Raw genomic sequence first — 26,304 nt, 5'->3', positions numbered from 1 at the left:
ACACATTTATTATCCTACAGTAATTTTTTGGTGTGTGTGTGTGTGTGTGTGTGTGTAAAAAAAAAAAAAAAAAAAAGCTGATATGAAATTCGCATTCAGTACCCATCAGTATCAAAAACCGAACATTGTAAATAGTGATATGTAGACTACAACAATATTTTCAGAATTATAATCTGTACAAAACCCACATTTGGAGGTGGAACAAAATTTAATTGAAAATTGTAAGTGGCGTAACCATCTTTCTTTTTTTTTATCCCAAAGTTAATACAGAAAGGCACTAAACTGGTTTTGGAACAAGTTGTGACTTCCATTGCATCAGTTGCAGATACAGCAGAGGAGAAATTTGTTCCTTACTATGACTTATTTATGCCCTCTCTAAAACACATTGTTGAGAATGCTGTACAGAAAGAACTTAGACTTTTAAGAGGAAAAACTATTGAATGCATCAGCCTAATTGGCCTTGCTGTTGGTAAGGAAAAGGTAAGTCTTTAAGATACATACTGTTAACTGTCAAGTCAAAGAGAATCTATTTTTTTTAAAGCCTTTTCACATAATTCTATGTTGCACTGACTGCTCAGCCTTCAGATTTGTTGTTGTCTGTCATACTTCCAAGTTCCTTTAACTGGGGAGGTAAATATTTCAGCTGGCTTCATTTGAATGGTTTTAGTTCTGTGCCTCATGTTGGTCTTTTATGCTGTATTTCAAAGATTACTACCTTGTAATTTAATCTTTGCTAGATTCAGAAGTATGATATATTCTCCATAATGTTAGACCCTGATTCTTAGGATGGGCAGCTTTGTCTGACATGGCCTTATGTGTGGGTGGAGCTTTTCCTATTGCATAAATCCAGGATTCTAAAAGGAAGATAAGGCTTTGTAACCTTTGGAAAAGGGAGCAGATCATTTTCTCTTCCTGTTCCCTGGCCCTTATTAAATATTTTAATTTAAAATATTGGCATATGAAGCTTAGTTTGTGTTTTGGGTGTTTTAAAGCAGGTATCTGAAAACATTAACTTTCATAGCTTTCCATGCGCTTCTGGTAGTGCCACCAGAACTGGTTTGCAGTTGGCTGATTGTTTGTTCGGTATTCTTTATGTAAGAACCCAAATGAAACTGACAGTGAAGTTGCAGCAAATAATTATGGGAAGGAGTGTAGGAATATTATATAGTACACTGTCATTTATCCAAGTGGCCTAAGGGACAGCTGAAATTTTCAGATATCTGGGCATTTGGATAAACGGAAGTGCTGTTAACTACTAGGGCTATATAGGGGAAACTAGATTTGAATAACAAGGATTTTCAGATAACTGCAATTATATTGTATTCCTTGAATCAGGTGGATAATGTGGGGAGCAGCTGAGAACACAAACATGACATGTAGTCATGTTGCTTAAAGCACTACTAGAAGTTGCTCAGATAGTATGGTGATGAGTTCAGTGTAAGGATAGAATGTGCTGTAGGTTGTGTGTATATTCTCTGTACTCAAGATGTCTGACATTCAGAATGTTTACTAGCTAGTGCTGCCAGCTTCTTCTGATTCTGGAGTGAAATCAGAATAGACAGGAAAAACACTCCTAGGAAGTTTGGCTTCCCATGTCTTTCTGTATAAATGCTAAGAATTAGAATTATAAGTGCTTTTTATCTTCATTCTCAATCCACTTCATAAAGGGGCATAAATACTATCTCCATCTGCAAGAAAAATGAGGGCCATATGGTGATTTGTAATAAAACTTGAGTCTCATGCCTCCCAATCCAATATGCTCTCTGCAGAAGGAGAAGCCAACTAGCTTTATGTTAGAGCAGGGATCAGCAACCTTTGGCACGCGGCTCACCAGGGTAAGCACCATGGTGGGCCGGGCCGGTTTGTTTACCTGCTGCATCCACAGGTTTGGCTGATCGCAGCTCCGTGCTCCAGGCCAATGGGGGATGGTGGGAAGCGTTGGACAGCACATCCCTCAGCCTGTACCGCTTCCCACAGCCCCCATTGGCCTAGAGCGGTGAACCACAGCCAGTTGGAGCCGCAATCGGCCGAACCTGCGGATGCAGGAGGTAAACAAACTGGCCCATCCTGCCAGAGTGCTTACCCTGGCGAGCCATGTGCCAAAGGTTGCCAATCTGTGCTTTAGAGCATTGGTTCTCAACCTATTTACCATTGTGGGCTGCATCCACACAATATATACGTACACACTATATGTACATCTAAAAACATTTTTTCAGTATTTGTTATGACAACAATATGATTCAAATTGATATAGTACCTTTCATTTCAACACTAAAAATGTTCTTGGTAGATTTTTACCAAATTACCAAAATAAGTCAAAACATTAATTAATTGTTAAAATTATTGAATTTACCGGAAGATGGCATGGCAATGGAGTATTGCCACCTTCATTTCTGTGCTGCTGCTGGCAGTGTGGCTGAGCACCTGGAGAGCATGGCTGCAGAGCCTGCCTAGAAAGATGGGAAGCCCTTTCTGGTGCGGGGGCCCCCCTCAGGCAGAGACTGTTTGTTTTTCCTTCCCCCCCCCCAAAAAAAAAAAAAAAACAAACTCAAAACCAACCAACCGAACAAAAAAACTACTGGGCTGGCACACATGCCTGCCTGGCAAAGACAGGGTTGCGTGTGCAGGGCAGACCGGCCCCGCCCAGGGACTGCCCTTCCATGCACTCGGACTGCCTCCTAGCACTTACCCCACCCTATCCATGGACTGTTCCCCAATATTTAGCCCCCCTGTCAAAGAACTGCCACCAGTCCCCCCCACCTAGTCTGTCCCCCATGCACTAATTGCACCCTCCTCCCCACTCCCGCTGGTCTCCTACCTCAGCTGTGCAGCCTGCCCTGCTCACCTGCTACTGCAGTTCTAGTGCTGGGGAGCCTGCTCCAGTTGGAGTTACTGGACCCATTATCCTGTGGGAGGCATCGAGTATTCTGGCCTGCTGCTGATCCTGATCCTGCTGGGGGTGGCCTGATGTCACTGGGCCTGATCCAACTGGCAGGGCTGATACTGGATCTAATCCTGTGACACTCCATTTTTGGATGCCCCCCACTGGCACAAGTACCCCTCCTTCCCTGTCCTAGTTATGACCTTGAAGATGTCACATGGGCCGCAGCTGTTTGCTGATTGGTTGAGAACCACTGCCTTAGAGCTTGACTGTAGTTAAGGTTCACATCTTCACTGGAAGATTACTCTCAAGAAAATACTCCTCTTATACTGTTGTAGGAATTTTTACTTTTAAGTTAAATTTCTCTAAAAACAATGAATAACTTATGTGCCTCAACTTAAAATAAGCGCTGTTTGATTTGAAACTTCACATGTGGGTATATTTTATTTCTAGTTTATGCAGGATGCATCAGATGTGATGCAGCTGTTGCTGAAGACACAGACAGACTTCAGTGATCTGGAAGATGATGACCCCCAGGTATGTCAGAAGATGCTTACTTGTAACACATCTGTTGATGCCTAATACTTAGTGTCCTTTATCCTCTTGCTTTTTTTATAGAAAATTTCTGAAGTGTCACATGCAACATAGAAGTGTGTAACTGCTTCTTAAAAAAAAAAAAAAAAATTAGTTGTCAAGCTCTTTTTGCCACAGAGAACCACTCTCCTAAGGCTACTACAATGCATGGGATCTGAATAGTGCAGAGGTGATTTGAAAAGTGAAATTCCTTAAAATGAAAGGATTTGAGAATCGAGAATTAAGAAACCTGACCTGCAATGCAGATTCCTCCATTCAGGGAATGGAGGGAAATGGTACATGGAGTACCAGCATCAGACTTCAGCATGAGTCTCTGTAATGAATAATCTCTTTAGCACTGGATCCATTAACTATATTCTTACAGTAAATAGTTACTGTTTTATTGTGGTTTTACTGTGAAAATGACTACAAATGAATTAAGATTTATATTTAACTTCCGTATCAAATTGCTCAACCTATGTCACTTTGTTTTTTTCTAACTGGTAATACTGCAAATTCTACTTGAAATCTGAAAACCCAAGTGGTCATTTTTCATATCACTTCTACACCAGTAATATTGTAGTTTGACCATAGCAAACTAACTTGTTGATGCACAAGGTAGAATAAAATTTAGCTCTATTGTGCTGCATTTTCTCAACAGCATCATTATTACTAAAACTTGTCAGGAAGAAAATATCTTCTCCCTCTGTCTGAAGATTTGTGATAAATAACATTTTCATATTTACTGTACTGCTTTCTGACCTCCTAGGCCAAGATACACTGCATCAGTGCGTCTTCCCAAAAATACTAGAGGCAGTTCAGAATTCTCCGTGAGGCTCTAGTCTTAACTTCCTTTCACCCTCGTACCAGATTCTCTGCCAATGGCTGTGCGAACAGCAGTTCCATGCTATCTTATCTATTGCAGCCCTAGCTTTAAAGGATGATTTTGAGACAGCAGCTAGCAAAACCTTTTTCTCACCTTATCCTTTTGGCTACCCTCTGACCTCCTTCATCCATTTATTGCCCCTCTCCCTATGGCTGAGCTTGCCAATCGAAGCAAGCAGAGGGGCTCCATTTGTGAAGACTCTTGAGAGATACTCTTGGGAGAGTTCTGTCACAGCTGCTTTAAGTCTGTGGACCCTTACTGTACTGCGTAAGTCTGTTGGGTCTGTTGCTTCCCTGCCATACTGTTTAAGACTTTTCTGGATACACTTCTGATTGGCAGTCAGTACTCTTCATACATTGGAACAGATAAATCCAAACTAAAATTTTACTCTTTAAAAAAAAAAAAAATAATACCTTGAATAAGCAAAACTGGTATACCCACACTAGATAAACAGTCGAAGAGGGGAAAAGGGTCCAAAACAGTCTTTGGCAGGTCAAGTTTTTTGGTTTGACCTTTATAGCGGTCTCTATCACCTCAGAAGCTTGCCTTGCTGAGAAGAATCATTTCAGGGTGGATAAGAGCGGAGCAATATTGGTATTACAGGGGCAAGAGGGAGTTAAAGTAGTCAAGACAGGAGATGTTAGGGGATTTACACAGATGTTCTAGCAAAGACAAAGGTTCAGCTCCTCAAAATATTTCCTAAAAGAAGGCCATGCCAGTTGAAGAGAAGTATCCCATCATTGCTTTTGTATACCTCTGTGCCCCTGTGCAAACTATCTGTCTTCACTTGTCAGTGAGGGTTAAAAGACTTTCACTTTCCAGCAGTATATTGAAGGTAAGCTGTTTTTGGTGGGGGTTTTTTTGCAGCTCGTAGACGTTGGATAAATAAGACACTATATTTAAACCCCATCTATCTGGGATGCCCTTTTGTTCATTCTTCCTATATCATAAACTACTGTTCAGTGCAAAATTTGATTAATTTCCTTGAATCATTCTGTACCTCTGTTTTTATGGTCTGCTGCACTCTATTACCTAGTTACATGTTCTGTATTATGAGGATTTATTTATTTTTTTCCTGGATCTTGTCTCTTCGTGAGTGTATCTGAAAATTGGTTCCCTTGAAACACATACAGTAGATCACTAGTCATGTACCTTTTTGGAGTTGAAGCTTCAGTAAATCTTAACTTTGCGAATTACATACTTTTCTTTGAAAGAAACTTACTGTTGGAGACCCTGAGGGCCAAAGTGGCTCCACTCTGTGGGCACTACTCTGTACTAGAGCCAGCAGATTGGGAGCTTGAACATAAAGGATTTCCTAGTCAATGCTTTGAGTGTACAGATTCATGTGTGGTGATGTATAACAGCTATGTCTTTACAGAACCACTTGCAGGTAAAATTTACTTTTCCTTGCATTGAGCTACATTTTGTGCAGTTGAGCAATGTATAAAGAAAATATAGCAAATGTGTATGGGCAAGACAAGGTTTTGAAAACAAACAAAATAGCTGTGTCCTTGAGCCAATCATTGGCCTTTGGTCCAGCATTGTTCATCTTTGGAAGACCTCCCTGGAATCCAACATGAAAAGAACAACTATCCAGCATTTATACAGCATCGTCCACAGATGCACAGTGGCTGTCTTGGATGCCCCCAAACATAAGCTTTCTTGGCACAGTGAACCATGCAACACCTGAGCCTAGTAAGCTTGGCTCCAGAGGTGGTATGGAAACCCAAAATCAGGTAGCTCTTCATACAGCATGGTTATGTGGGAGTTACTGGTAGTGACAGTCTTTTTCTTCCATTCTGTCAATCCGGTAAGCTGATCTCAATGAAGTGTGTGCGGCACTGTCCAGATAGGATTTCTGTTGCACAGTTGGTGGCAGGGTGCATCCCAGATATTCCTGAACAGTGTCAAGTGTGGCATTTGCTGTACCTTGGTGCTCAGTTTGTTTGCATTCTGATGCTGGTTGTCAGCAGGATAAATATTTACTAGGATTAGTAACGTTCACAATTTTTGTTGACTTCAACGTGCCTGTAACAGTTCTCGTGGAACGATTAAGCTCTTTTCTGTTAATTTAGTATGTGCAGAATTTAACCAAACTGAGACACAATGTTCTCCAGCTGAATAGCAGAGAGTGAGCCCCAAATTATGCAATGTTAGCATACTAGATCCCAGATAGACCCTACCAGTTTAGGTTTTTGCTCTTGATGTTTTGCGCTACTTCTGGGGGGTGGGGAAAAGGTGTGTATGTGAGTGATTGATCTTGGGTGACCGCTAGGTACACTGGCTTTGGATCACATGCCAACCACTAACCATTCAAAAAGATGTTTAAGCTCCGGTTGGCTCTGCGCATGCCGTAAATGGAAGCATGTTGACATGGTCTTTGATGATCTTGATCATGGAAATGAAAACCAAGTACAATGCCCGTAAACCACCTGGAGATGGTATTTGGTAGGTCATTGATAGGTACATTAAATAAAGTTGGTGCCAGCACCAAGCCTCGTGGGAGTCCATTCTTCTGTAATCTCCAGGTGCTGGTTTTGTGGCCCAGAGCCACCTGAAAATGCTAGTGATGGTACAGTAGGTCAAAATTATTAGGGGGCTGGTACGCAGCAACTTTAAAGTTGTTGAGCCTTATGATGTCATAGTAGTCAGATGTAGATGGTAGACTCCACATTGGTAAGTTGGGTCCTACATAAGTGGCTCGACCGTGGTTTTTTCATGAAGGCTGTAATTTGAGATAAAAATCAGATATTATAGCTGACTGGTAATAAAGGAATTAATGTGGGTTTGCTAACAGCAGATCACATCAACGTTGTGGCAGGAGGCAATGTTTTAAGAAAAGAGTGCTTTGTAACTCTTAAGCAATGGACATTCAACTGTAACACCTTGAGGGAAGTGTCAAAATTTATAGCTTTTCCTTGTCTTTGTCTATATCATTAGTAATTGTGATCCAATAATCTGACAATAGATTTTAATCACTTTTGTGTTATACTGCAGTGCATTTCCTCCCATTTTGTTTTAATACATATTGAAAAACGGTAATGATGAGTGTGCTTATGTGAGTTTTAAAACTGCTCTCACAGATATCTTACATGATCTCTGCGTGGGCTAGAATGTGCAAAATCCTTGGAAAAGAATTTCAGCAATACCTTCCTGTTGTCATGGGGCCTTTAATGAAGACTGCGTCAATTAAGCCTGAAGTTGCTCTACTAGACAGTAGGTTATAACAATTACTTTATTTGGAAAAATCTTTTATTTAAAAGATTTGGCAGCATTTGTAGAACTATTTCTTTTTTTCTTTCTACAACAGCCCAAGATATGGAGAATATGAGTGATGATGATGGTTGGGAATTTGTAAACCTAGGAGACCAGCAAAGTTTTGGAATTAAAACTGCAGGCCTTGAAGAAAAAGCAACTGCATGCCAGATGCTGGTGGGTAGTGGGAAATCATGGTCAGCTACTTCTTGCTAGGTTTTAAATTAATGGTTAAAAGTCAATAATGAAATCTGAATCCCATATGTATAAGTATCTTATTCTTGCAGTACTAGGGTATGGTTGGGCAAACTTTTTTGTGGCCAAAGATAACTCATTCATCCTCAACTTACTGCTTGCATTCAAATTTAAGTAGTTTTCATTTTTACGTTCATATTGCTGTAGTTTAGGTTTCAAACTCTGCAGATGACTTAAATACGTAGGCTTTTTTCTATTGGTCTTAAGTTCTGTTAACTTTTATAAAAATTAAGCCTTGGGACAAATGTAACGAGTGTCCTTTCAGATGTTAGCAAAAGGAGCCCTAGAAAGAGAAAATTCTGTTATGTATCATAAAGTATACACATTTAGTCTAAAAAATATTCAGCCACTAGTGAAAAAATATACTCTGCCATCTAGCTCTTTCCAGATATCACGGTAAAGTGGTAAGTAAATGCATTCTAACGTGGCTTTTCCATTAACTCTGACCTTACTCTGGTTGTCTATTATCCTCCTTTGAACATTTCATAGTTTAAAATTTTAGTAGTAATACTTTTACACTAGTGCTGATAATGTTAAAATTACCTTTTTTGTTTCAGGTTTGCTATGCTAAGGAATTAAAAGAAGGGTTTGTGGAGTACACAGAGCAAGTTGTAAAACTGATGGTTCCTTTGTTGAAATTCTATTTCCATGATGATATCCTTTTTAATATAAAAATAGAAATTAACTAGCAGTTTTACTTCAAAAAAAAAAAAAACCAAACCCCAAACTTCAGCTATGCTAGTCATCTTTCCATGAATATGGAAGAAGTGAGTTCAGCAGTGTTTTATTCTAGTATCAGGAAGGTGTCTATAGCAGGGGTCGGCAACCTATGGCAGAGCCGATTTTGCCTGGCACGCGGCTGCCAGCCAGAGTCACGGCCTCCGGCCCCGCTCAGCTTGCTGCCAGCTGAGTGAACGGAACCTCAGGCCGGCAGGAGGCTGAGCGGGGACAGGAGCTGCAGAGCCAGAGCACAGCGAGGGGGGAGTCGGGGGGGGGGATGCACGGGGACTGCTGCCCACATTCAGTTGGGGGTGGATCTCAGGAGGGGGCAGTCAGGGGACAAGGAACGGGGTGGGGTTGAGGGTTCTGACTGGGGCAGGTGGGTTGGGAAGTGAGAGGGAGTGGATGGGGGCAGGGCAAGGGCAGGGCTCTCCCCTCTTTTTTTGATTGTTGAAATATGGGGAGCTGGCGGACGCATGGGGGCTGGTGCCCTCATACATCCACTACAGCCTTTAGGAGCCCCCAAGGGGGCACTGGGCCGCAGCCTGGGCAGGGGGTGCATGGCTGCTCCCTGCGAGCGGCGGCACCGCTGCCGCCTTTGCAGGGCTGCTGCCCCCCTGCACCACGCCGGCTCCTCCATGGCTGGGGCTTGCTGCTGCTGCAAGCAAGGACTCTGTGGCTCTCCTGTGCCTCCAGAAGGCGGCTCTTTCCTGCCGAGCTGCTGCAGCAGCCCAAATCCGGCAAAGTCAGTGAGTGGACTTGGGGCGGGGGCCACCGAGGTGGGGTGGGTAGGGCTCACAGGGGGTCTGTGCACCCTCCAGGGGAGTTCAGGAAGTGGGGAGGGGGGAACCTGGTCTGGAGAGCAGCCCCTGGGCAGTCTGCCTCCTGGGGTCTATAAAGGCTCATTGGGATTTGCCCCCCAATGAACCGGTGTGTGTGTAGGGGTGGGGGGGCATGCAAGGTTCAAGAGTCACTTAAGGCACAAAATATCCTTGCGCCGCCCCTACCCCAGGGGGTGTGTGCACCCCAGGTTAAGAACGACTGCAGTAAACTGATAAGATCTGCATTTTAATTTAATTTTAAATGAAGCTTCTTAAACATTTTAAAAAACTTGTTTAGTTTACATGCAAGAATAGTTTATAGCAGGGAATCCTTTCAGAAGTGGTGTGCGCCGAGTCTTCATTTATTCATTCTAATTTAAGGTTTCGCGTGCTAGTAATACATTTTAATGTTTTTTATAAGGTCTCTCTCTGCAAGTCTATATATTATATAACTAAACTAGTGTTGTATTGTAAAATAAACAAGGTTTTCAAAATGTTTAAGAAGCTTCATTTAAAATTAAATTAAAATGTTGTTCTTCTTCGAGAGATGTCCCTGTGGGTGCTCCACTCTAGGTGTCGGTGCTCCCCTGCTCCTTTGATCGGAGATTTTTTGCAGCAGTACTCGTAGCGGCCACGCATGCTTAGAACCTGTCACTCACTCTGAGTATGTCACTAGTGAGCATGCGTGGCCAGTACCCTCAGTTCCTTCTCTACTGCCCCCGGCTTGAGATGGAGCTCAGCAGACTCCTTCAGATTTTGTTTCCCATCTCAAAATATTATAGTTAGACAGTTTTTTTTTCCTGTTAGTTAGTGTTACCTACCTTTCTTCATTCTATTTAAAAAAAAATTCTCTCAGCTACTTCAAATATGGCTGGCTCCACAGACTTCAAGCGCTGCTCTTCCTGTAAGGACGGTATCCCTCTCTTGGATGGTCATCCCCAGTGTATAAAATGTTTGGGGGAGACTCATATTCCCCAAAAATGCACTCACTGCCCTAAGTTAAGTTCCAGAGCGAGGAAGGATAGACAGTTGAAGCTAAAACTTATCTTGCTTCAAAAATCCCTGCAGTCCGCCTCAGACCCCGGTGCGGACTCTGCCTCCGATCTCAGACTCGGCTCTAATCCTTCAAAAAAGCTGAAGAAAACAACTAAACGGGAGCACCCAAAAGCTACACAAAACTTTACTGACAAACCCTCCCCTGTCCAATCCACGGTCTCCTTACCGGTGTTTCCCCGCCTGAGTATGTTTGACGAGCCGGGCTCCTCCGGTACTGCGCTAAACCTGCCTGTGCTTTCGGCGGCAGCGTGAGGCTCTGGTGCCGAGGCGACAGGCTTTCAGTTGCCTGCCTCGATTATGGCACCTATCGGCACCGTGATGAATGCGGCACCGACAACTCAGGCACCTGCTATTGATAGCATGGCACCGCCTGCGGCACCGGCATTACTATCGCTACCTGGCACGGAGCCAAGATTAAGAACTCCGGTGTTAGCCCGGGTTCCCTCACAGGATTTATATCAGCCTTCGCCTCTGGCTGCCCCAGCACTGCATTTTACCCACTCAAGTGACCTCCTAGTGTCTCCTACACTGCAATCACCTTTTCTTGGGGATGCCTTCTCCCTGACAAATGATTCAGGGTCTGAGCAGCCTTCCTCCAGTGAGGAGGAGTCTGAACTACAGGGTAATGTTCCAGGACAATCGCAATTCTACCCTCAGAGTCCTGTCACACGCTTACACAGGAAAATTGTCCCAAACCACCCTCAGGATCCCACCTCCTGGTGTGTTAACCCCTGGATGGCACCACCTGTGCCTTTTCCATCACCATGGCAGTATTGGGCTCCGTGGCAGTCTTTCCCTCGGCAGCATGTACGCTACTCTACTCAGACTAGACGCGAACGTCCGAATCCTATGACTCACTTGGTGGCACCCTCCCATACTCAGGATCAATTAATTCTACCTCCTGATCCAGTATTACCTGACGTATCGACTGGTCCAATACCTGAGGAGGCGTTACTTCCTTCCCCTCCCCCACCATCAGACAATTTTTCAAGATTCCAAGATCTCTTCAAAAGGGTTGCCAGTGAGCTTAGAATCAATCTGGAGGAAGTACCTGACCAACAACATGAGCTAACGGACATCCTGCAACCATCTTTGTCATCCAGACTGGCATTACCAATTAATCCGGCCCTTTTGGAACCTGCTAAATCCATCTGGCAGACTCCAGCCTACCTGCAAACAAGCAGCCCGTAAATACTTCATTCCCTCAAAGTGCTCTGAATTCCTTTTCTCACATCCTGCGCCAAATTCATTGGTAGTGGACGCAGCCAATCAGAGAAACAAACAACAGTATTTCCGCCATACCCCGGCCAACAAAGAAGGCAAATGCCTAGATCTGCTGGGTCGTAAGGTGTATGCCTCTTCAACGTTACAATTTCGAATTGCCAACTATACCGCAATTCTAGCAAAGTACGACCATAGAAACTACAACAAGTTCATGGACTTTATTGAGCACATCCCAGACAACAAGAAACAACAGTTTACAACTTTAGTCTCCGAGGGCCAAATCATATCCCGCACGGCTCTCCAAGCAGCTCTGGATTCAGCCAATACTGCGGCAAGATCCACCGCTACGGCAGTGGTCATGCACCAAGGATCATGGCTTTCATCTTCTCTTTCCTCGCGAGGTTCAGAGCACCATAGAGGATCTTCCTTTTGATGGTGACAAACTCTTTGCTTCCACCACTATGAGGTACTTCACTCCATGAGGGACTCAAGGGCAACTCTTCGGTCCTAAGGTATCCAAACCCCTACAAACAGAAGGTGACAGTACAGATATCAACCTTACCACTGCCCGCACTACCCCTTATATACTCAACATTTCCCAAGATCTCAGGATCATCAACACCACCACCAACGCCAGAGGCCTAGATACCAGTGGCGTTGCCCCAATTCCTCTGGGATGTCCCAACTTCCTCAAAATAATAAGCAAATTTGAACCTTTGGTCGAGGGTCTTGTAAACATCGCCCCAACTCCACCGTATGCACTCCCCACAGCTATGTTTGGATACTGTCTGCAGCCATTTTTACACCAATGGCAGAATATTACCACGGACAAGTGGGTTCTAGAGGTCATCACAACGGGGTATTCCATCCCTTTCCTCTCTTTACCTCCTACCCACACACCCTCCCCGTCCCTCTTCAAGGACACCTTTCACGAGCCACACCTCCAGCAAGAAGTACAACATCTCCTTCATCTGGGTGCTATCGAACTTGTGCCCGAATGCCACAAGGGGAAAGGATTCTACTCCCCTTATTTCCTAACACAGCCGTTTTCTTCGTTTTACCCTTGGCTCGACGCATTACCAATACAGAGTTCTACCATTTGGCCTTTCTGCTGCCCCTCGAGTTTTCTCCTAGCGGTAGTCACGGCCTACCTCAGGAAACAAGGGGTTATAATATTTCCTTACCTAGACAATTGCCTCCTCAAGGCCTCCACATACGCCGAGGCCCTCCAATTCACAAAGATCACCATCGAGTGCTTTCAATCCCTGGGCCTGCAAATAAACGAAAACAAATCCACATTAAGTCCTACCCAATGCCTGGACTTTATAGGAGCAACCCTCGACTCCAGAACCGGACGGGCATCCCTGCCACCCGACCGATTCAATACCATGAAGCTGCTGGCTACAAGGCTTCACAGCAGCCCTCGAGTAGCCGCCCGAGACTGCCTCCAACTACTGGGGCACATGTCGTCGTGCACTTTCATGGTCCAGAATGCACGTCTCCACATGAGGTGCTTCCACGCTTGGCTGGCCACGGTTTACAAACCGAACGTGCACTCAATAAACAAGCAGTTAACCATACCTTACCGCGTCAAGGACTCTTTCACATGGTGGACAGTCCCCAACAACCTCTGTTCTGGAGTCCCCTTCCTCCAGACTCCACCAACTGTGATGATGAAGACTGATGCATCCCTCACCGGCTGGGAAGCCCATATATCTCACCGAATAGCCCATGGGCTATGGTCTCACTCCAAAGCCTCCTTACACATAAACGTTCTAGAACTTCGAGCTATCCGGAATGCTTGTCGTTGCTTCCTCCCACTAATCAAGAATCAGCATGTACGCATAATGACAGACAACATTGCCTGCATGTTCTACGTCAACAGACAAGGGGGGGGCTCGTTCCCACTCTTTGTTTAGAGGGCATGAAACTCTGGAACTGGTGCCTTGCGAACCGCATCCACATATCAGCTGCCTATATCCCTGGTGTGCTGAACACCACTGCCGACGAGCTAAGCAGACGTTTTCCTTCGGAACACGAATGGGAAATAGACAACAGAGTCATTCTCAACATATTTTGCACTTGGGGCTACCCAACCATAGATCTCTTCACAACCCCGGAAAACACGAAATGCCTCAACTTCTGTTCCAGGGTGGGACTGGGCAAACACTCCCTAGGGGACGCATTCATGATCTCCTGGCACCGGCCCCTCATTTATGCTTTTCCCCCAATACCGTTGCTCAACAGGGTACTCACGAAGATACGAACGGATCATGCCAGGATAATCTTGATCGCACCCTCATGGCCGAGACAACCGTGGTTCCCGTTCCTCACCAGAATGTCAATTCAACCACCAGTCTCCCTACCTCTCATCCCCAACCTCTTATCACAGCAGCACGGCCAGCTTCTCCACCCCAATCTCTCCATGCTTCACCTCAAAGCTTGGTACCTGCATGGTTCTCCCAATGAGAACTAGACTGTTCCAACCAAGTACAGAGGGTACTTCTACACAGGAGAACGCAATCCACCCGTACCACCTACCTCCGGAAATGGAAAAGATTCACAAAATGGTGCTTAACCAAACAACTGTCTCCTACCTCTGCACCTCTTCCCTGCATACTTGATTATCTATTGGACGTTAAGCAATCCGGCCTGTCATTCAGCTCTATTAGAGTCCACTTAGCTGCCATCACAACCTTTCATAGCACAGTTGACAATACCTCAGTTTTCGCTCGTCCCATCACCAAACGTTTCCTGAAGGGACTCCAAACCCTATATCCAGACATGGGATCTTCACCTAGTATTGTCCTGTTTAACTCATCAACCCTTTGAGCCCTTAGCCACCTGCTCCCTTTTGCACCTCTCGATGAAAACAGCCTTTTTGGTGGCCATTACCTCTGCCGGGCGGGCGAGATAGCAGCCCTTATGGCAAATCCACCATATACGCTCTTCTTCAAGGACAAAGTTACTCTGTTTACACCTGAAATTCCTTCCAAAAGTTCATACTTCATTTCACCTCAGTGAACCAATACACCTACCAACTTTCTTCCCGAAACCACATGCAAACTCCTTCAAGGCCACAATGCACACACTTGATGTGCGTAGGGCCTTATCCTTTTATCTGGACAGAACTAAACCCTTCAGAAACTCTCCTAGACTCTCTTTGTCTCCATCGCGGACCGTTCCAAGGGCGTGGCTATCTCTACCCAGAGGCTTTCGAAATGGATCTCTGATTGCATACGCCTCTGTTATCAGATAAAGCACATTACACCTCCAGCATTGATCAGGACACACTCCACTAGATCTATATCTACCTTGGTAGCCTTCCTACGCAAAGTACCCTTGTCTGACATTTGTAGGGCGGCCATCTGGTCCTCCCATCATACATTCGTTACTCACTATGCCCTTACTCAAGGCCCTCTCTCTGACACTAGATTAGGCAGGGCAGTATTGTCTGGCATTCCTGCCAGATCCGAAGTCCCTCCCTCCTTGAGATGCACTGCTTTGAAGTCACCTAGAGTGGAGCACCCACAGGGACATCTCTCGAAGAAGAGGAGGTTACTCATCTTGTGCAGTAACTGACGTTCTTCGAGATGAGTGTCCCTGTGGGTGCTCCACTACCCACCCTCCTCCCCTCTACTTCGGAGTTGGGTAACCTCTGTTGTAGAGAAGGAACTGAGGGTACCGGCCGTGCATGCTCACTAGTGACGTACTCAGAGTGAGTGACAGGTTCTAAGCATGCATGGCCACTACGAGTACTGCTGCAAAAAATCTCCGATCAAAGGCGCAGGGGCGCACCGACACCTAGAGTGGAGCACCCACAGGGACACATCTCGAAGAACGTCAGTTACTGCACAAGGTGAGTAACCTCCTCATCTTACCACTCAGCCACTGACCCACTCAGCCCACTGCTGGTCTGGGGTTCTGTTCACCTAGGCCGGCAGTGGGCTGAGTGGGGCCTGCGGCCGGGACCTCAGCTGGGAAGGGTCTGGCAGCCAGAACCCCAGATCGGCAGCGGGCTGTGTGGGGCTGGACCGGCAGTGGGCTGAGCGGCTCAGCTCACTGCTGCTCAGGGGTTCCATACTCTGGCTCCTGCCAGCCGGAATCCCGGCTGCTGGACCCGCTCAGCCCAGTGCTGGTCTGGGGTCCCGGCCCTGCCCACATACAGTGGGTACCTACCTTCCCCCTGGTTCTGGCCCATTCTCTTCCTCTCTCTGCACTGAGCTGAGAGTTGGAGTGGACCGAGCACAGGGCTGGGGGTGATAGGTCTGGCCAGGAGCTAAAAGGAAGGAGGGGGCTCAAGGTTGAGGCAGGAGGTTTGGGTGTGGGGGCACTTACCTGGGCAGCTCCCATGTGGTGTGAGGGGTGCAGGTGGGAATGTGAGTGAGGGTGCAGGGGCTCCTGTTTGGTGCTCAGGGTGGGGGTGGGGATGTGCAGGGTGCATGGGATGTAGGGGGGGCAAGAGTCAGGGCAGAGGGCTGAGGGCATGTGAGGGGGGTGCAGGTGTCAGGTTAGGGGGGCTGGGTATATGTGGGGATGCCAGTCAGGGCTGGGATCATGGGGGGTGTCAAGGAGTCAGAGGGCTGGGTGGTACAGGGCTCAGGGCAGGGGCCTGGGTGTGTGTGCGGGGGGGCTCAGGGCAGAGGGCTGGGTGACTGCACCCCCCCAGAACCCCTAACCCCTCCAGCTCCTTGTCCCAGCTACCCCCTCCTGGGACCCCACCCCCTATCTAAGCCTCCCTGCCCCTTATCTTCTGACTGCCCCCCTAGGACCCTACCCCCACCTGTCCCTTGACTGCCCCAACCCTTATCCACACCCCCACACCCAGACAGACCCCCTGGATTCCCATGCCTATCTAATCGCTCCCTGCCCCCTGACAGGATCCCCAGAACTTTGGACCCATACAACCCCCCCACCCGCTCGTTGTCTGCCCCAACCCTCTCCACACTCCTACCTCCTGGCAGTCCCCCCAGAACTCCTGACTCATCCAACCCCCCCAGCCCCTTGTCCCCTGACCGTCCCCTCCAGAGGACCCCCCAACTGCTCCCCCAGGACCCTCTTTGCTCCCTGTCCTCTGATTCTCCTGACCCCTATCCGCCCCCTAAACAGACCCCAGGACTCATATGCCCCATCCAACCCCCCCCGCTCCCTGACTGCCCCCTCCAGAGACCCCGACCCCTAACCACCCCCCAGTATACCACCCCCCTATCCTGCTCCCTGTCCCTTGACTGCCCCCCCTTAACCAATCCCCCCCCAACCCTGGAGCCGACCCCTTTACCATGAGGCTCCTTGCTTATCCGGAGCCCTGCCGCTGCCGCGCTCAGCCCTGCTCCGCCCCGCCCCTCAGAGCGCTGTGCGCACGGCAGCAGGGCTCTGGGTGAGCGGGGAGTGTCTTTCTTTCCCCACAGAGCCAAACACTGCCCCGCGGGAGCGCACAGCCCCAGCCCCCAGAATGCTGCGTGGGTGGCGGCAGGGCTCTGCGGGAAGGCGGGGGAGGGGCTGGCAGCTTGCTGCGCTAGGCCAGCGCTCTGACACAGGACCGCGGACCCCACGGCTTGCCGCGTTGGCAGGATTTTTAATGACACACGGAGTCCCAGCAGGCAGCTGTGTGCCATTAAAAATTGGCACATATGCCATAGATTTCCAATCCCTGGTTTATAGACTTTCTAAAAATGTTGAAATATATTATCGGCACGCGAAACCTTAAATTAGAGTGAATAAATGAAGACTCGGCACACCACTTCTCAAAGGTTGCTGACCCCTGGTCTATAGCTAACCTCACTTTCAGTATTTTATAAATCGGGAGTTTAAATTTCTCCAACTTGATCCATTGCAAACAAGGTGTCAGTCCAGCAGTCAATACTACTTTGACCAGTTCTTTAAATTCTTTGTTCATCGGCTTGGGCGTCTAGTTTCAGTACGTATGCAAATTAGAGTTTGGGTCATAACTTCCCAATCTTACAGTATGCACTCACCTCTGCATCTATTTCGTCCAACTAATAAGCAGCACTGGCTGTCTAAATGTCTGCCTTCAGCTCTTATCTAATGAAAAGCCTCCATAACATAACTCAGAGCATGAAGAAGAATTAAATAGGGTGGGTAGTTTCCAAAACAACAATGAAGTATTATTTTGGTAGCTGTTTACTAGTCTTGCCACAATGGGCAAGGACAGTTTTTTACAACCTCAATATTTAGCATATGTTGTTGTGCTTCTAGATCATAGCTTTTTTCAAATTACACCATTAAAGGAGGCTGTTAGCTTTGGCAGAAATGTGCTATATTTAAATGTATGTATTTCTCCTATACTTCGTTGCCTGTCAGGTAAATAGTACAGGTACCAGCACAGCCACTTAACATGACAAATATGTTCTCTGCCTGTCTTTCTAAGCTAGTCCAGTTCCTTTGGCAGATATGGCTTTTTTGGTTCTTTAAAGGAAAATTAAGTAAGTAAATATTAGTTGCAGCATGAATCAAGAAGCCAAGGAAATGCTTAGATAGCTCTTCTTCAACCTTAGTTTACATTGTAAATCTTTAAAACTTTTATATAGCAAACATAAGTGTTTTACACCAAGTCTCTTTGATTAAATGTCTGAGTAGTTATGAAAATGAGTGTTTCAGCTTGGTGGCTGGTCATTGTTTACGATGGGAATTAGTACCTTTTTTGTAGTATGTTTCTGGATACTCATGTCATAAAAATACTTCAGTTTGATCTCAATTACCCAGTATTTCCTTAATAATCAAACGTGTTCGTGTGGCAGCAGCAGAATCTATGCCTCTTCTCCTTGACTGTGCTAGAGTTCGTGGGCCAGAGTATCTCACACAAATGTGGCATTTCATGTGTGATGCGCTTATCAAAGCTATAGGGACAGAACCTGATTCAGATGTACTTTCAGAAATAATGCATTCATTTGCAAAGGTGACCTTTTTTCCTTCATAGAAATGTTTATGCCATCATCATTATTACTGAAAACTTGTATATTTTTTTTAGTGTCAAGGAAATTTCGTGCTTACCGTAAGTTTAAATGACTAGTACAGGAGATTTTTCCAACAGTTACCTATCACTTGACTATATATTTTGTTAGCTTAGTTTAATGTGACTTATTTTCATAGCTAATTATTGAAAATATCCATTGAATCTTATAAATATAGTTGTTTTTCTGGATTAGGGAACACAGTTTTTCACTTGCATAGATATTTGTTTAAAAACATTAATACTGAATATCAAACACAAATCTAGAAGAAAGCTAAACAATTTTACTTATAATATGGAACTACCTGTAAAATGTCAGTTCCTTAATTTTATAAGCCTAGAATTAACTTTTTTTAAAAGAATTTTCGTATTTTCTCTTTTGTCAGTGGTAATTGGAAGTATAGCTCTAGTCAATGTTTTCAACATGTTAAAATTTCACTGCCACTATTTAAATAGTAACTATTTAATGTTACAAAACTTCTATTTTGAACATACTGTATTTCATTAGTGCATTGAGGTAATGGGAGATGGATGCCTTAACAATGAACATTTTGAAGAACTTGGAGGAATATTGAAAGGAAAACTAGAAGAGCACTTTAAAAATCAAGAGTTAAGACAGGGTAAGTTAGTGCTACCTTCTGTGTATTAGAAGAAGTTTCATAATTTGCACTAAAGATAGCTCTCTAAAGCAAAGATTCTCAACATCTCGTATTGACTGCTTCTTCAGTTATCCTCTCCTGAGTTTCCTCACCTTGAGATCCAGCAACGGTAAGCTGAAACTAGATACATTCAGACTAGAAATGAGGTGCAAACTGTAACTAGTAATTGACCTTTGAAACAGCTTACCAAAGGATGTATTCTCCATCGTTTGAAATCTTTTCCAAAAAATGTTGTAGCTCAATCAGAAGTTGATGTAGAAATCACTAGGTGAAATTCTAAGACAGTCACTAGATGATAAGAATTGTCCCTTCTGGCCTTAAATCTGCAACAACCTCCCAATCCTATAGCAGTGACTGTTTTTGGTATCCCTTTTCCCTGCTTTTCTGGTCTACTTGCTTTTCCCAGACTAAGGTTTCCCTTCTCCCATGCTCCCTTACATACTTACTCCTAACCTGTTCAGTGCATTTTCCTTTCTTGCCCAATGTCTCCTTCAGGCACTCTGACAGAAGGTCCTGAGTGCTTCACCCTGCAACTGTTTCTGGAGTCCTCTTTTATCCATTACTATATTTTGTTAACTGTTCCTGTGCTTTTGCAGGAGTGGCTCCTAGTGAAAACATCTAAACCTTATAGTTTGCACTTATTCCTTTTAATTTAGTGAAAAGACAAGATGAAGACTATGATGAACAAGTTGAAGAGTCATTACAAGATGAAGTAAGTTATTTCTTTTTTTCTTTGTTTAAAAAAAATAAAAATTTAGACACTTTCAAATTCCACAGAGCAGCAGCTATGTGGAGACAGACATTACACCACAGTGACATACTGCTGAGTTGAAACAAACACCACCAAATCCTTTGAAACTTGCCCATATGTATCCGCAGTATTGGAGGAAGTGCATCTTTGACATGTTTCCTCAGAAATTTGTAACAAGCATTGTCCATTGGTGCTACGGCGTGTGCTGGAACTTGAAGATATATCCTAACTGCTGTTGGAACAGGTTTAGAGCAGAGCTTTTCCTTACTTATTTCCTCTTTTGAAGAGCTTTCTCTTTTAAATAAGATTGCTTTTTTTAATACTTTTTCAATCATTGTTCTATTCCAAGTATTGTCCAAGGTTCAGTCCAATTGTCCTGCTTTTCATCTTTGTGCCTTTTGAGCCTGTGTGGTGTTGCTAACCCAAGCAACAGCATGACTCAAGGTCAGGCAGGCTGCAAGCCATTTGCCTCCTTCAGTGTCATCATATGTGTTGCTGATTGTTAGCTGTCATCAGTGCCTGGGTGGAGACTGTAGAATCTGAAAGTACTGGGAAGGAAACTTCTAACTATTTAGGCAGCGCAGTAAGGGGGCCAGGAGCAGGGGGGTTGGATAGAGGGCAGGGGAGTTCGGGGTGGTGGTTAGGGGGTGGGGGTGTGGATAGGGGTCGGGGTGGTCAGAGAATGTGGAACAAGGGGGTTGAATGGAGACAGGAGTCCAGGGGGGGCAGTCAGGAATGAGAGGAGGGGTGGATGGGGCACCAGGGGGCAGTCGGGGGCAGGGGTTCCGGAGGCGGTCGGGGGACATGGAGAAGGGGTGGTTGGATGGGGAAGGGGTCCTGGAGAGGGGCAGTTGGGAATGAGAGGAGGGGTTGGATGGGGTGGTGGGGGCAGGCGGGGACTCCAGGGGCTGTCAGGAGACAGGGAACGGGGGGAGTTAGATAGGGGCTGGGGCCGGGCCATGCCTGGCTGTTTGAGGAGGCACAGCCTCCGCTAACTGGTCCTCCATACAATTTTGGAAACCTGATGCAGCCCTCAGACCAAAAAGTTTTCCCACCCCTGGTTTAGCTTCTGGGTTATTTGGGCACTAGATTGGAGGAGGAGTCCAAAAGATTATATTGGAAAGCAGGAAACATTCCGCATGGAAAACTTCTTTGAATGAAGTTGTGGAAAAATTCTGCTTTGTTAGAAAAGAATAGACTAGAGGTGGTCCTCCATCCTTTCTAATTTTTGAGTATTTAATAGTCAAAACTTGAACAGTGAACTCAGTGCATCTAGTTGCCGGTTCAGCTTTTCACCTTTTCAAAGCATGGATCATGAATTTTCATTCATCTTGTGGTTACAAAGCTTATTCTGGATTCTCCCTCCAGTGTATGAATATAGTCTTTGTTCTGTTTCTACAGTGCCTAGCACAGTAAGATCCTAGTGCATGATTGGGACTCAGAGGTGTTACCCCAGGGCCAATAAATTAATCATACTAATGCTCATAGATCCACTGTTTTGAGCTTAGGGGCACATCAGTTTTAAAAGTTTCCAAAATGCTCCTTTACAATGTCTATATCAAAAAATGAACGATTCTTACTTGACGCTCCAGACACATTTATGAAAGCCTTATTTCCTCAATTTGTTCTCCTAGATCTGTGCCCCGTTTGAGAGCAGTCCTGCAGTGGCTTTAGCTACTAACTTCTCACGCACCACCTGAAGGTCACAACTGCTTGTTAATTTCCAGAACTGGGAAGCCATATGGGCAATTCTCTAAGCAAAAAAGTGGTGACTTTCTCCAAAAATCAGTCATTAGGGTTTGTCCATATGGATCCACACACCTCAGCCCATTCCAACTAGTCTCTCTTGTTCGGGCTATTCAGTTAATTGAAGGAACTGAGTGTGATTGGGATCCATGACCCCTCTTAAATTCTCACAACTAAACAATGGGATACAAGTGGTCTTTCATTGGAAAGAAAATGCGAGTTGTTTACTGCGAGTTACTGCTATACATCTTGTCATTTCAAAATATATAGAACACATTTTTTCTTTTTACCAAGAAAAATAACCTGACGTAAAATTGTTCCCATGAACTTATCATGAGAAATTCTGAAGAGGAATGACTTAAATAGAGTAATCTTACTAAGCGCACTAACTTCTTCTTTGAATAGTGTCCGTATGGTTATTCTACTTCAGGATGTGTGCATGCCTATACTCTTTTGATCCCTGAGTCCACACCTGCAACATAGATATCTTTGGGCTCTGGTGAATGGGCTTTGAGCTTGGCCCTGGGCCCCAGTAAGTCTAACACGAGCCCCGGTGACCCATTAAAATGGGTTCTTGACCCACAGTTTGAGAACCCCTGGGTTATGCCCAAGATCCCAGGCTTCAAACTCTGCCTGGCCTGCCATAGGCCCTTTCCTTGCAGTGATAGGCATTCAGTATGTCTCCACTGCTGGGAGAGACTTGTGTCCCTGCCAAACGTACGATCTCCAACTTTTTTGATCTGCTTTTAACTCCTGAGTAGATCAGGCTAAAACTCCTGTTGATGGAGCATTCTCTGAGACTCTAGGGTCCAAATCACCACCTTATACATTGGATCTGGTTGTTCAGAGCGGCCTGGTGCATCACAGTTGCTATGGTAAGCAAACCTGCGGGTCCTCCAGAACCATCCAGACTCCAGAAAAAAAAAAAGACCCCATTTTACAGAGCAGGATAAGAGCAAGGAAAAGTCTTGATCTGAGTCTGTCTTCATGTCCTGGCACAGGAATTGGTGAGGCTCTTACCCACTCTGGTCACAAGACTGCAGCATCAGCTAAGAAGACCACACTGCATACCGAGAAGCCATTGGTAAACAATCTAGAGTGGTGTCAGCGCTGGACTCCGTACCTTCAAAGCAAATGGATTTTAAAGCAGAGCTGAAACTGTTGTTGATACAGTCTTATGTACCCAGCTGAGATGGGACTGTGGATTGCACTTCAGTACCCTTGCCTGTACCACACTATATACTGAGTCCCAAGGGTCATTCTCCAGCTCCTCTGGTGCCATCCTGGCTCCTTTTCCATGAGGACCTTCAGATTTGGGAAGAACTCAAATTGGTTTTACTGAGGGATACTGAAAGAGTTCTCTCTGGTACCAACTTTATCTTCTGGAGTCAACTTACCCTCCAGTCCTGCCATCTACAGTAACCCATCCTCTGGTACCAACACAGTCAATGCCTAACACAATTTGAGGGTACTGAGAGGGACTTTCAGCTGGTACCCCCATCCTCCAGTACAGTCTTGCTGCCCAGTTGAGTCTTGGCCTCCAGATGCAGTAACCAGACCCTTTGTCAACTCAGTAATGACTGGAAACTGCTGGTACCAGTACCACTTGCCCCTCTGATGGGCACTGCTGTGGGCATGTCATCTGATTCAGAAGTTTCCAAAGTTACTCCACCTTTCTGTTCTAGCCTCCCTCCCTTAAGGTGCACCCCAAGGAAGAAATTACACCCAGCAACATTGTGGTCCTGCCCTTTCCTTATGCCCCATGAGAGTTGGCTTATTGGAACCCAAGGGCCCCTTATGGTGATCAGCTCTGCAGGGTCCCTTTTTTGTAAGAGAGCATGCCAAGAGCAACAACTGAGATCCTCAGGTCCTGCTCCATAGGAGGAACTTACAGAGGAGCAAGAGCCAGCTGGAGAAGCAGAAATACCACCTTCCCACAAATCCTCTTCCTCACTAGATGAGGCTGTTATGTGTCTCTCACCATCTTATGCTGATAATTTCAAAGCCTTTCAAAACCTTATAAAACAAATAGCAGAGAACTTACACATTCAGTTTGAGGAGATACAGGAACATTCTACATATATCTCGGAGCAAAATCACTTTGCCCATCAATGATGCTCTGCTGGCCCAGCCTGTATGAGGTGGCATGGTAGCTAGAATTTGCCACACATGTATAAATGAGCTGACACATACTATATACCTTCCGAAGGTTTGGAGAATTTTTTTCTCCCATTCTATACCTAACTCTCTGGTGATTGAGGCCATTAATGAACAAAATAGGCAGCATTGGTCCTGTTCAACACTATCTGATGAGCTGAAATGGCTGGACATTCTGGACTGTAAAAGGTACTCCTTGGCCTCTTTGCAATTCAGAATACTCAGTTACCAAGCCCTGATGGCAAAATACGATTTTACACGTTATTCAAAAAGTACATCTTTTTTTGAACACATGCTACAGGGGAAACAATTTCAAGCGCTCCTAATGGAAGGCCAGACAGTCACAAACATTTTTCCAAACTTCACTCAATGCCGCCATGAAGTTTAGCCTCATTTTGACATTACATCAGAACTCACAAACCATAGCAAGGGCTTGCCTTCAATTCCTGGGCCAAATGGCAACGTGTACATTTGTGATCCACTTAGCAGTGGCAGATTAGCACTGGCTTGTGCCCAGGGGCCCCCCAAAAAAAATTCTCTGCTGGGCAGCAGAAGCCCCCAGCGCCCCCTGACCCCGTCCCTGGCAGAAGCCGCAGGACAGTCAGGGCGGAGAAGCCCTAGTGCTCTGACCTGGCCCCTGCAGAAGCGCAGGGGAAGCCCCAGCACCTGGACCTCCGCTGTGGCCCTGTGACTGGGGGAGCTCTCACTTCCTGCTGCAGCAGCAGGTGCAGGGACAAAGCTGGTCCATTCTTGGGGCTGCAGTCGGGGGAGGAGGGTGCAGAAAGAAGCAAATGGGTTGTGGAGAGTTGCAGTGGCAGGGAGTGCAACAGGGGGACTGTGGGTGAAAAGGCATGGGTCCTGGAGAAGGTGCAGAATGGGTATGGGACTGAAGGTGGGGAGGACCGACTCTTCCCCCACCCCCCGCTCCCCCCCCAGCGCACTTGCTCTGGCCCAGGACTCCAGGAAACCTTAATCCACGTCTGCCACTTAGCAAGATTACACTCTCGGTGTCTTCAAGCCTGGCTGAGAAATATCGACACCCTCCAAAAAAAGTCTACTCAAGGCTGTGTGTCCATACCTCAGAGGTCATTCGTTCTCTTAATTGGCTAAAAGATCCCCAAAAAGTATGCGTGGAGTTATGTTCTTACAACCTCCACCCACAAGGATCATCCCTACAGATGCTTTCCTGCTGGGCTGGGTTATGCACTTCATGACTTCACAGCTTGGCAAATGGAATCCGCAGAAGGTGATCCTGCATATCAACATATTAGAGCTCAGAGGACCATTACTCTTCTACTCAACATCAAGGGCACTTGAGCAGAATAATTTGGATAGCAAAGCAGTAGTATATTATATCAGTCATCAAGGAGGAGCAAGATAACAGCCCTTTGGTGCTGAATCCATATCATACCACCTACAGATTTCATCAGTTTCACTACCAGGACTTCAGAATAGTGGCAGATTCCCTCAGCAGGCATTTCTACCTCTGTCACAAGTGGGAGCTAAACAACGTGGTATTCTGAAAGATGTGTCATACCTGGGGTCATCTGGAGATAAATCTTTGTATCAGCATCCCAAGTGATGTGCAGACAACTGTTTGAGGGGAAGGCAAAGCCCCCATTCAATGTGACACTGTAGTCATCCTTTGGCTTCATGTATTGCTATACGCTTGTCCCCAAAGCCATTACTGCTCAAGGTCCTGAATAAGTTGAAACAAAAGCCATCCTTATAACATCATCATGGCCAAGATACAGGTATGGTTCCCCGAGTTGATTCATATGTCTTGACAGAGGATCCCCTTCTCCTGACAATGGATTGTCTCACTCAAGCGTCAAGATCCATCTCCTGCCCCAGTCTCTCAGTGCTTCATCTCAAGAAATGACTATTAAATGATTCTTTGGTGTAGAACAAAACTTTGCTCTAGAGATACAAAGAGTACTTAATAATTTTCCTTTATAGTGGGTTTTCTATCTACAGAAGTGGAAACTGTCAGGCTTGGTGCAGCCCCTGATCTATACCTCCTCTCGAATTTTGTCTGATGTACTTGCAGTTATCTGCTAAATTTAAAAATCACAGAATTATTGTTGAGTTCAGTTTAAGTTCATGTGGCTACCATCAGCTTCTCTCTCTCCCAGACCCACACCCATTGAGGGATTTTTATTCTTTATCTACCCAAACACAACGAGGTTCATTACGGGCCTGTTCTATACTTTTCCTCTTATTAAGAAATCTATTCCACCATGGGACCTCAACTTAGTCCTTAATGTGCTGAGGAAACCCCCATTTGAACCTGTGGAGAGCTATTTCCTCCTTTTGGCCCTCCACACTGTGTTCTTTACAGCAGCTACCT

General features: G+C 45.6%; 1 protein-coding gene across 1 annotated transcript in view; it reads left to right on the top strand.

The window, feature by feature from the left end:
- The window catches only part of IPO5 (importin 5), an 88,078-nt gene that overhangs the window by 26,180 nt on the left and 35,594 nt on the right, over positions 1–26,304 (top strand). Inside the window, exons 13-20 of the mRNA XM_050952272.1 lie at positions 262–480; positions 3,335–3,418; positions 7,424–7,556; positions 7,651–7,772; positions 8,408–8,504; positions 18,415–18,587; positions 19,150–19,261; positions 19,957–20,012. Of these exons, the coding sequence (XP_050808229.1) occupies positions 262–480; positions 3,335–3,418; positions 7,424–7,556; positions 7,651–7,772; positions 8,408–8,504; positions 18,415–18,587; positions 19,150–19,261; positions 19,957–20,012 (996 nt within the window). The remainder of the gene's footprint in view (positions 1–261; positions 481–3,334; positions 3,419–7,423; positions 7,557–7,650; positions 7,773–8,407; positions 8,505–18,414; positions 18,588–19,149; positions 19,262–19,956; positions 20,013–26,304) is intronic.

Source organism: Gopherus flavomarginatus, chromosome 1 (assembly GCF_025201925.1).
Source record: "Gopherus flavomarginatus isolate rGopFla2 chromosome 1, rGopFla2.mat.asm, whole genome shotgun sequence".
Taxonomy (NCBI): Eukaryota; Metazoa; Chordata; order Testudines; family Testudinidae; genus Gopherus; species Gopherus flavomarginatus.
Note: the sequence above shows the minus strand (reverse complement) of the source record. Positions and strands in the feature narration are given on the sequence as shown.